Source organism: Myripristis murdjan, chromosome 20 (assembly GCF_902150065.1).
Source record: "Myripristis murdjan chromosome 20, fMyrMur1.1, whole genome shotgun sequence".
In the NCBI taxonomy this organism is placed as follows: domain Eukaryota; kingdom Metazoa; phylum Chordata; class Actinopteri; order Holocentriformes; family Holocentridae; genus Myripristis; species Myripristis murdjan.
Genome location: NC_043999.1, coordinates 5,202,462 through 5,214,448, shown reverse-complemented (window position 1 = coordinate 5,214,448; position 11,987 = coordinate 5,202,462). Strand labels below are relative to the sequence as shown.

At 40.9% G+C, this 11,987-nt stretch overlaps 1 protein-coding gene across 1 annotated transcript; it reads right to left on the bottom strand.

Moving 5' to 3' along the window:
- Positions 1 to 1,654: 1,654 nt before the first annotated feature.
- Positions 1,655 to 11,097, bottom strand: LOC115378554 (uncharacterized). The gene is made up of 5 exons (XM_030078829.1): positions 10,489 to 11,097; positions 4,852 to 4,910; positions 4,076 to 4,159; positions 3,806 to 3,876; positions 1,655 to 2,271 (listed from the first exon to the last, which is right to left on the bottom strand). Exons 1-5 carry the CDS (start codon positions 10,890 to 10,892, stop codon positions 2,233 to 2,235), a joined length of 657 nt encoding a protein of 218 aa, XP_029934689.1. The 5' UTR covers positions 10,893 to 11,097; the 3' UTR covers positions 1,655 to 2,232.
- Positions 11,098 to 11,987: the final 890 nt, after the last annotated feature.

Genomic DNA, 11,987 nt, shown 5'->3' with positions numbered 1-11,987 from the left:
AACCACGGAGAGTGTGAACACAAACTGTCCAGCACAGTGGCTGCGACGGTCAGTTACAGCCAGTAGAAGGAAAAGAAAATAAATACGGAGCCAGGGGTGAGGTGGTAATATTGGAAAAAAAAAAAAAAAAAAAAAAAAAAACTCAGAGCTTCCAACATTAAATTCGTAAATTTACGAATATAATCGGAGTGGTAAATTTACGCGGACAAACAGAAATTTGTGGAAAAAAAACCTAGACATTTCTGTTATTATATAGTCAGAAATGTATGAGGAAAAACACAGTAAATAGTTTTTTTTGTATTTGTATTTGTATTTGTATTTTTTTATTTTTTGGTTTTGGTCAAGGAATCACATCGCTTCACTTTGCTGGAATTTCTGTTATTATATAGTCACAAATTTATGGGGAAAAAACACAGGAAAATAGTTTTTCTTTTTGTATTTTGTATCTTTAGTTTTATTTCATTTATTTATTTGGTCAAGGAATCACATCGCTTCACTTTGCAGAATACGGTTCTTGGTTCTTGGTTCGAGGACCAAAAAAAAAAAAAAAAAAAAAAAAACTTTTTTCTGAATTCTTTCTTATGAATTTGTGATTTTTTTCTCACACATTTAATCTCAGAAAATACATTAGTTTTTTCTCACAAAGTTGTGATTTTTTTTCCTCTTTAATTTGCCACGTTAATCTCAGAAAATATCCGATTTTTTTCTTGTGAATTTACGCCTGTAATCTCGGATATTTTTGAGTTTCTCTCAGAATATCACCCCCCCCCCCCCTCCCTGGGTTCTGTAAATTATTCCCCACCATTTTCATTTTTGCATTCATTATCAAATAATTTCCTGCACTTCTAGAACAAAGCACCTCTTTTACAGCAGCTACCACTGTCAATATTCCCGGCTAAGACAAAAAAAAAAAAAAAAAAAAAAAGAAGAAGAAGAAGAACGAGCTCACTCTGGTCACCTGAACGCAGCATGGACGCCTCAGAATGGCATCGCTGGTATGACTACAATCATGGCGACTTAAAAAAACAATCATGGCTGCTTTGACTACAAAATATTGCAATACCTTCCCCTGCACAGGCGCACTCCACCGTTTCGGCCACCTAACATGAAATTTTAATTTTGCGTGTCCGACACAGAGGCTCGATTCTGACATTTTAGCATTCACTCTTCTTGTGTGTGTGTGTGTGTGTGTGTGTGTGTGTGTGTGTGTGTGTGTGTGTGTGTGTGTGCGCGTGTGTGTATTTGTGTGTGTTTTGCCATCGCAGCCTGTGTAACGTTACAACCCCCCTTTAAAAAATAAAATAATAATAATAATCACTTGTATTGCTATAATAGTGCGACAGGGACACGCGGGGAGATGAATTGTGCTCATGATGCCGAGCAGCGGCTTTATAACGACCTTAATATTTTATGAGCAACGTGATCCCAGTATATTAACACTCTTATAACACCATATAATATAATAGAGAGCCAGCTGGTGTCTAACCACAGGTCAGGCAGCCACCATATATCGTCACACACCTTCTTACAGCAGGCATATTGTGCCCTCTACTGGAGGATGGAGGAATAACAGAGATACAGACAATAACACACAGAGAGGGGGAGAGAGAGAGAGAGAGAGAGCAGTGCAGTGCAGTGCTATCACAACAGTACAGATAATTAATTGTCTTTTATTGCCTGTATATGCAGTTAAGAACAATTAAAGGAGAATACAAGGTCATTTGTAGTGACTGTCTGCATCTTGCTCACATTTCTCTGCAATGAATTTAGTGAGTAATTTAGTTTCTACATGTTTTTTTTAAGAGATTATACACTTTATGGTGGCAAACCTAGATTCAAGCACCAGCTGACAGAGACATGCCTAATATTAAAAAAAAAAAATACATGAATATGACACCAAATTGCCCTTTGGGGACAATAAAGTTTTCAAATCAAATCAAAAAGTAAAGTTGTTGTGTCCCGGAGGAGAATTCCTGTTCTTCTGACTGGATGGTCAGTCGGCACATTAAAATAAGAATAAACCAGAAAGCAGCTTTCCAAGGGAACAAACCACTGGCAAAATGGATTTCTCTTTCTTTGCTTTTTTTTTTTTTTTTTTTTTGTAATTCCTCTGACATCCTCTCCCTCGGTCAGACAGCGGTGTGCAGGCTCCACAGTGTTCCCAGTGTTCCCAGTGATTCGTCTGTTGATGCACAGACGTGCCTCTGCTGGTCAGGAGAGGAGAGGACAGGCTCATCTCAGCGGGACGGGCTGCCTCACCTGCTTTTTCACCTGAAACCACACACACACACACACTGAGTTATCTGTGTGCTTAAGTCAATGTGTGTGTGGGCATCACAATCATTTAACCAGAGCAACTTAAAGGTGCAACATGCAGCGTTTCCAAGCATCAATATACCATGTTTTTGTTTTTGTAAAAAAAAAAAAAAAAAAAAAAAAAAATACATCTCATAAAAGTATCAACGTATCATAGTTTGTCTGGGTTTTTTTGTGGAAAAATTGCCTCAAATATTTTTTTTGTAAAAAGAAACAAATCTTAACCTAAGAAAGCATTAACATATCATCATTTGTTTGTTTGTTTGTAAGAACAAAAAAATAAAATAAAAAAGCCCATCATATATTACAGTTAAATTAAAGGTGCATGACACAAAACTGATGATTGACTGACATGAGGACTGTTTAGACTCAACTGAGAAAAATGCTAAAAATGTAATTCAGACGTCGAGAACCATGTAGACTCAACCAGCAAGATTCATGCTTGCTTTTTGTCTTGTTTATTTATTTTTTTTATTTTTTTATTTTATTACATTTTATTTTATTTTGATTTCTGGTCAGCTGAGTCAAAGAGGGTGTCTTCACCGGTGTAATGATGAGAACCGTATAGATTCAACCTCTAGTTTCTTGTGCTGATCCCATGTTTTGTTTTTTTCTCTTGGTAGAGTCTAAAAGGTCCTCATTTCACACTGCTCTTTTAACTGTAAACAAACGAGACCACGGTGGAGATCATTTTTATCGACTTATAATTTATGTTTTTACACGGTGGAGTTGTGGTCATGTGCTCACGGTCCTCAAATTAAAACTCTATTTCGCATAAATCCTGTTGAGGATCTCTGCACCATTTTGGGGGGAAAACGCATCTTTTTATACTGAGAAAGTCTTGTTCATTGCTGCTTTTCTCTTTCTAACAGGACAGTGTCACGTTACAATTGTTAGATTTGGTCAGTGGATAGTATTGTGGTAAGTATGCATACAATGTTTTTTTTGTTTTTTTTAATATATAATGTAGAGGTGCCTAAAGACATGAGGAGTCTCTTCACACCCTTAGAAAAAAACAAAACAAAATGAATATGTTATACAGCAAAACCCACAGGTCAATATTACAGTGTTATTACTGTGATCGGCTGCCATGAGATAATATGAGATAATAAAATCATAAAGCTGAACGGCTCAGTGTTTAACATCACTGAACAGACCAACATATCTTGTTACGAGATCCAGCTCATCTCATAACAACATCAGCTGCTGTGTCGTGTGTCGCACTAATGAGAAAAGATTTTTGTTGCGATGAAATAAGTCGGTATGTCATAATAACGAGAGTACGTGTCAAAATATGTCGAGAGACTCTGAAAGCTTTGGCTCCGAACAGCGCCCCCCTCCTGTGTGGTGCCGTAAAGCAACGCGTCAGATGTCCCGGCTGATCCCTGAGTGTGTTGCTGTTGAGGAGCTGCTGTGAGGACGTCGCCTCAAAGTCTGGATGTAAAGTGTGACTGTGAAGTGAGCGAGGAGCGGGTAGAAGATGCCACACCTGTTTCCTCCGGGCCTGCAGCATTTCCTGCTGCTGCTTCAACCGCACTTCCTCCAGACTCATACAGCCACCTTTTAGCACACACACACACACATATACAAGTATACACGCATGCACACACACGCACACACACACACACACACACACAGTCACAGAGAGAATATATTAAAACATATTGAAGATGATAAACTGATTCTTTGTCTGTTCATATATGTGTGTGTAAGTGTGTGTGTGTGTGTGTGTGTGTGTGTGTCTGTGTGTGTGTCTAACCAACACTGCTGGGGTTGATGGAAACATAAGCCATGGCTCTGCTCAGCTTCAGCTCCTCCAGTGCAGCGAGCTCCGCCTCCGCCTCTGCTCAACCAATCAAATCAAATCAAATCAAATCAAATCAAATCAAATCAAATCAAATCAAATCAATATGTTATGTAGATAACATATTATGTACATCAAACTGTATCGCAACCCTAACCCTCCTCAACAAATATCACTGACAATCTGAAGAGTCTGAACAGGCTCACAAAGACTTCAGTCACACACACACACACACACACACACACACACACACACACAATCATTCAATCAAATATCTGTCTATTTTTTCTTTATTACTTTTTTTGGCACTTTGGCAATTATTCTGTTCTTAAAACTGATAAATAATGTAAGTGGAAAAGATGCATTAAAGTTGTTACACACTATATTTTGCCAGTAACTAACGGCAGATGTTTCCCTCACATCACAAAGGTGCAAAAATGGTGAAAACGATGGGAAAAAGTGCAGCTATGACAATTAGATTTTTTGCACTGCACATTAAAAAATCTATCACAGTCCACCTCAACAAATAAAGAAAAGCATGAAAGAGGAACCCTTGAAAACACAAACAGTCAGTGCTGATGCAGGACAGTAAAAAGCAGTCATTTTACACCGTTTTCCTTTACTCGTTAGACAAACATGAAGCTGATCCAGGGTCTGTTGTGCGACACACCGGAGATGGAGATGACCCGGCCCCTGTGGGTTCAGAGCAGCTCACAAACCACAGAACTCACTTTTCTGGATCTCCTTTCTCTTCTTGGGGTTCGGGGGGATGACTGTAAAAGCTTCGTGCCTGGAACAGAAAGGAAAGTCTGACTTATTGTCGCTGTTATGTCACAGTGACGTTACAGGCACTTATTTAATTCTCTTGTCAGAGGAGCTTCCAGTAAGACAGCAGCCTGACGGTCCTGGTCTCTCCAACAGGACACTCTGGCTGTCCTTCAGAAACTCTCCATTTTTACCAAAACCAGTACCTTTGACACTTTTTTTTATTGCAAATTTTATGAAATCTCATTATAAAATCAATTTTCTAACTGTGTGTATCGTAGTGTTTTTCCTGTATTCCTCTATGATGTGTGACATTAATCACCAGTGTCATTAGATCTTGGTACAAACATGCTGCATGCGTATTGTCTCGCTGATGCTGATGAGATTTGCTGATTAGCTACTGAAAATTTCAGTACCAGAGCATTTTTCAGTACTTGAGAGCATAGAGGCAATAAAAGTGTCTAAGTCCAAGTGCTGCAGAAACAAAGTTGTCCAAAGGAGGGGCTTTCTAATAGATTTTCCCATAAGGAATTTGCGAAAATAGCTTTATTCCCGCATTCACATCCTCACTGGATTCACTGGGATTGTCTGGAAGCTCCCATTTCCAGGTTTACAAAGTCAGACATGAAAAAAAGTCCAGTTTGGATTTTTTTGGAGTTTGGAAGTGGACGCCTCATGGACTGACAAGGCTAGCTTCAGCCGACAAGCGTGGGTTTTTGATGGTTTACAAAAACTTTACAAAGTTTCGGTGGAAAATTGTAATTCACAGAAAGCTGGGTGCCAGTTCGTGTTACACCTACAATCTGATTTACTCGATTGGTCAACTTGGTGTTGCGTTCATGTGCAGTTCAGTGCTAGGAAAACGGAAAATAAAGTAAACCCTATTGCACATGAACGGGACATAAAAACATTTCTCAGAGGCAGAAACGATCTTACTGGTGGATTTAAACCTCAGTGGGCGGAGCCAAAGACCCGTTCTTCAAAGCACAAATATTAAGCAAACTGGCCAACTCCAGTGTATAGGAGCTCTGATCTAATATACTGACAAAACTAAACCACAGTGCCCTCTGCCTCCAGTCATAATCTTAGAAAGCCAGTAGACCAGCTGACCAGCTTACCTGGATAGCTTTGGGCTGGTAATGCAGCAGGACGGTCAGCTAATCTAACAGCTAGGCAGAAATGAATGAATGAATCTTTACTTGAGTGTCAGGAAATTTGCTTTGCACCATCAGCAGTGGCACAGGTCCGAAAAATACACACAAAACAAACAAAAGACATCGGTGAGCCAGAGCAACAGCAGACAACATCATCACAAGGCTGGAGCAACAAACGTCTCTCAACACAGAACCTGACAAAACACACAATGTGTGTGTTGGTGGCTGGGATGTGAAAGTGTTCAGTTCAGAGTCCAGTGTTGTTTAATCTTCTTCAATAAAGTGAACCGGTCTCTATGATCTAGTTTGCTTTACATTTTGCAACCCACACCATTGTGCATTTTGTATTGTGCATTGTGTGTTGTAGGTTTTAAATAGTTATGGTGTGTAATGTTTCAACATTTGAATCCACAGATACTGATGTTTATGATTTTTACCTAACCTCAATAAACTACTGTGATGATGATGATAATTTATACTTTTTTATCGGCCAGGGCTGAATTTTTTTATGCATCAGCAGCAGCTTCATTTGTAACAGATCATAACAAAAAAAGAAATTAGGACAAGAAACAGAAATGTGCACATTTACATAAAATTACAATCTCCGAGGACAAAACTCAGTGCAGATGTCAAGGCGCTTCAGTGGACGTTCAATCTGGGGTTACGTTCCTCATTTGACTTCAGGACTGACTGACACACAAAACAACCCGACTGAAACGTGGAGTCGTGTATCTCCAGTTTGATGGCCGCTGTACATCTTCACCGTTAAGATTTTCATTTGGTGACGCAATTTAGATCTTTAAGTTGTGGTCAAACTCTGTTGCCATGTGGCATTACAATACTGTACACCATTGATAATCACAGGAATAAAAAAAAGGGGCAGAATTTGATTACAAGCACCAAAAGACCTGAGACGACAGAGAAAATAACTTCTTTGTTTGGTCTTTTTGCAGACAAATTCGATGTGATCTCTCCAGGACAACAGATGATCATTCAGTACACCCTCAGTATTTATATCAAAACACCTGCATGATTTTTTCATTACGGATAACAACAGGAACGTTGCGGCCAAATGTCATGTTCAAGTCAGTAGAAGAGCACTAGTGTTCTCATTTTTCACCGAACTTCAGTGCTTCGTTTCTTTTCAGGTAGAAGACCTGCTGCTGTTTGGCTCCGCCCACTGAGGTTTTAGAGGCCACTCACACTGGCAAGTTTGATCCGCGCCCAAGCACGATTGCCCTTAAAATCCGGATTCTTTGACCAGTGTGATCGCTCCGTATCGTGCTTGAATACAGTACACTTCCCCCGCTCTGGCACGGTTGGAAGGGGTGTGCTTCAGCGCGGTACGGGCGCGTACATGAGCACATGCACGGTCACGCACGCAGTGCGCGGACGTAAATCATGCAACTTTCCTCCTGCCTCTGCAAAACTGTTTAATGTGCGCAGCACGATTACCGGCGAATGGCCGCGTTGCGCAATCAATAATCAACCATGTTGTCTGTGTCATTGTCCGTTGTGCTGCTGCAACCGCGTATAAACAAAAGTCGGTTTATAATGAAAGTACAGCAGTCTGTGTGCGGAGATCCGGCAGACCTGGTGCTGGCCGCGGCACCGCGTCGGCACCGGCCGGCACTGGCCGCGGCACCGCGCGGTGTGCGGCCACCCGGTCACCCGGTCTGCCGGATCTGACAGGTGCCGCTCCGGCTGTCAGTTGGACCTTTCTGAAGAAGGAGGAAGTTACCTCCGAAACTGTCAAGGTAAATAAACACCCCATGTCTGATTAAAAGGACCAAAAACGTTTTTTAGTTAAAAGGAAGACATGATGTATTTGAACTACATTGATTTATAATGATGTCGGGCCATGCCTGTTGTTGTCGTATTTCAACGTGATGACGCGCACACCGGAGGCAATCGTGCTTGGGCGCGTTTGGGAAAAAGGCAATGTGAGTGCAGGCCAGCCGGGGACTGGAGAGGGGGGGATTTTGGCTTTAGCACGATACGGACTCAAACTTGCCAATGTGAGTGGGCCCTGAGGGCTCAATTTAGTTTAGTTTAGTTTAGTTACTTAATTGTCTCCCTTAGGAGAAATTTGTTTTTCTGCTTTCCAGAGCGGCTCTGCCTCCAGGACGTGTTTGCATACCTAAATGAGCAATCTGCAGATTACATTGGCCATTATCAAGTCAGGTGATAAGAAACACTAACCGTTAGACTCCATTTGATTGAATGATTTGCCTCGTACTGTAAGATAAACAGAAATTATGCAAGTTTTAACTGACGGGTGTGCAGAGACAAACTCCTGATTCAGTAACGCTGGCGCAGTGCACCCGAATGTTTGTGGTGTCTCTACAGAGATCGATAGCCGAGAGAGTAACGGCCTGCTTTGCAGTTTCAGATACAGCTATCAGTGGTGGTGCCAGCTTATTTAGGGAGGGGAACTGAAAACACGAGGAAGAGGGAGAGGGCCAGACGACACACACAACATCTGTCACACGTTTTGGATCAGCATGACTGAATACTACAAATGAAAAGCAACAAAAAAAATCTACTTATTGTATGTCTGAGGGATGTCAGAGAGACTATGACATTGCAGTTTGAATGGGCATGATGCCAGATTTGTGTCTTATTGTGAAATTCAAGTTCACCCACCCAGCAACATAACTGTTCTATTGCAAGAGTTTATCAACAGCCTCTCCCTGTCTGACGCAACCACAGAGAGGAGCAGGGAGTCACTTTATCTTTGACAGCAACCCTTTATTAACTATTTGTGAGTTAACATATCATGCACAAATATGAATAAATGTTGCATCAATTTTAAGCGCTCCCTCCCTCTGTGCAAAGCTGCAGCCTGGATAATATGTATCTCCAAATCCCCAGGGTCCTTGTAGTCCTACTTATGACTTTTCAGGAGGTGCAATTTGTTTAAAATATGTTCTGGCTTTGTCCACCGTCGCTGGGTGTTTACGCTGCTCGGTGGCAGCTCACCTCGCTGCGTGCCGTGCCTGCAGGTGGTAAAACGTGTGGGATTAAGCCTCTGCAGCAGATGGCCGCAGACACACAGCAGTGTAAAGCTGGATTCTGCAGGACTGCCTGCCCTTCACAGCAGGAGGTTCCCAAACTTTCTCCACATCAAGCAGCTCCAAATAGACACACATTAGGCCACAAACCAACACTTTCATTCAATCTTGTGCAAAGGAGCTCCACCTGGCAAGACACTGACATTCGGCTTGCACTGCATGAGGTTATTTGTAATCAAGCTGCCTATTCTTAATATATTTGTGCTTCAATGTCTTTAGATTTTCCCTTGTGTATGTTACAGAAACACGTGCTTCCAGAGTTTCCCAAGAGTTTTAACCTTTTTGGGGCGGAAAAGCTTCTCAAACAGCATTTAGAGCTTCATGGGACACTATAACTCACCCAGATTAATTAAATTATTTAACCATTTTGACATTACATTTAGCTTGACAGGTTAACATTCCTGTTAGCCCAGTGCTCACAGTTATTTCACTAGAGGTGGAAAGAGTAGTACAAACTGCTACTCCAGATGAAGTACTGTTCCTCTGCTGGTATTTGACTGCAGTAGAAGTAGAAGTAGTGCAGTAAAAATCTCCTGCAGTAAAAGTCCAAAGTGTCTCATCTCAAATGTCCTGGCAGTAAAAGTGACTGAGCTCCTTTTTCCAAACAGTAACTGTGTCTTTTCCATGCAGTTAGAAAAGGAGGAGAGAACACACTGCACACTACATGCTTTTAAAGGGGCATTACGCTCAACTGACACGTGGAAAAAATACATCATTCAACGGTTGACTCTGCATGGTTCTCAGTTATGCTTATCAGTCAACTCGCTGATATTTTCCCCTTTTTCCCCCACACTTATCACACATTTTTGCTAGTTGAGTCTAAATAGTCTTCATTTAAAATGTAGTGAAGTACAAAACTCAAACAAAAATGCATTTAAGTAAAAATCAAAAAGTCAAATTACTCACTGAAAAAGCTAGTGAGTTACTTCCACCTGAGTTTCACTCTTTAAAAAAGCAAAAACCAATACAAGACTACTGAAAAGCAATTGAATATTTGATATCAAGTCAAAACTGTAGTAATAGTGTTGTGAAGACATTAACCTAAGGAATACAGATGATTTTGAGAGCTTTTTTTTTTTTTTAGAGCTAAGAGCTTTTTGGAGGGGGACTCTGGATGCATTACTGCCTTTAAATGAATTCTTTTCACATGCTTTTTTTTTTTTTTTTTTTTTTTTAAATAACAGATTTCTAACGCACATATTTTAATACTGCTGCGCCTGACCTGACCCAGTTTCCCCTCGGAGATCAATCAAGTATTTCTGATTGTGTTTTGTTATAATATTTTCTAAAAGGACAACCGTTTCTCAAACTCTAGACCCACTGGGTGTTATCAGACAGGACTGCCATATGGGACCCGGCCAGTATCTGCCCTCACCTCTGATGCGGACACTGCAGCCCGGCTCTGGGTGTCCGCTGCTCCCGGTGACCCGGAGCGGCCGGATCCCCGGTCCTGGAGGGGCCGCCGGGCTGTTTCACGGGGCTGCACCTCCTCAGCGCTGCTTCGGGACAGTCTCCTGCCGGCCTGGGAGCCGTGCAGGTGGATCTGGATCTCCTTTCACACTTGCTTTTAGAAGTCACCTGCGCCTTGGTGCCCTCGCACCTGTTGCCCTGCGGACATCTTGGGCAGCTCGATGCGCGGCTCGGACGCACGGCGGGCACTCTGAGCTCGGCCTCCGCTTTGTTGGTCGTCTTCATCTTCACCGCTTTACTTTTCTCCACTAACGCCAGTTTTGTGGTCGTCTCCACTGGTTTGGTCTTGACAACTTTCGTTGCTGGCATTATTTCAAATACAAATTCACCTATAAGACCTGCGTGCTGTTTTCCCCGGCCTCCTCACCTGACGTTTGATAAATAATTTGATAAATGGATGAGAGGAGTAATCTTCATCTTCCTGTGTTCATAAACCAAGATGATAAAATGTAAAATCTCGCCCTGTAGTCTCCAAGAGGTGCCAAAGTGGGTACCATGGCAACGTCAGTGTCAAGCCAGCAGAATGTAAAATAGGGCTTCTGGTCATAACTTTCAAAATAAAAGGCCTCCAGGCCACCATGTGGTTGCAACGTTGTTGAGAAGGATGAAATAAAATACCAAGGCAAGCCTTGTAGTAGGCTGAATGAAAGTCTTTGTAATTATTACTTATCTTATTTTATTTATTATTTATTCATTTTTATTTGTTTATTATTTTTCTTTATCTATTATGAAAAAGCAAGCAATGATCTAACCTTTTATTATTATTATTATTATTATTATTATTATTATTGTTTTACCTAACCCAAAAATCCATGCAGTTCATATCATTTGCCATCAAAAAAAAAAAAAAAAAAAAAAAAAATGTGAATACTGAATTCTGTATTTATGGATAAATTAATAACTGACAAAATGTTATAGCCTACTCAGTGTGATAAATCATAGACAGTATGTTAATCCTGTGTGCCTGTGTGTTGTTGTTTTAGATGAAGCATCGAAATAATTTTTTGGCAGTGGCTGCCATATCACTGCTGTCCTTTTTTTTTTTTTTTATATATATAAACCACTAGATAAATCTGGACTCATTAAGGCTAAGGTATGGCATGTGCAATGTACATTTGTGTGTGTGTGTGTGTGTGTGTGTGTATGTGTGTGTGTGTGTGTGTGTGTGTATTTTATTAGCCAAAAATGTCAGATATGGAACAAACTTGGTGTAGGCCTATGTGTTACACTCACAGAATACCAGTATTTGTGCAAAACTCCGAACTATTCCTTTCAGTATAATTTTATACAGCAAAAAAAATATGGCCTTTTTGACTCAGTTACAGTTAAAATAAACCAGAGATATAATTTCTGCCTCCAGAGCATCTCCAACTCCAAAAGGTCCATCCAGCCAAAAATCCAATC

What these genes read in the sequence shown, in the direction of transcription:
- LOC115378554 (XM_030078829.1), bottom strand. Translation starts at nt 10,892, where the DNA reads ATGCCAGCAACGAAAGTTGTCAAGACCAAACCAGTGGAGACGACCACA. An exon ending in CATCAACCCCAGCAGTGTTG is followed by an intron (nt 3,877 to 4,075) that starts GTTAGACACACA and finishes GTGTGCTAAAAG; the next exon opens with GTGGCTGTATGAGTCTGGAG. An exon ending in TGCAGGCCCGGAGGAAACAG is followed by an intron (nt 2,272 to 3,805) that starts GTGTGGCATCTT and finishes GTGTGGTTTCAG; the next exon opens with GTGAAAAAGCAGGTGAGGCA.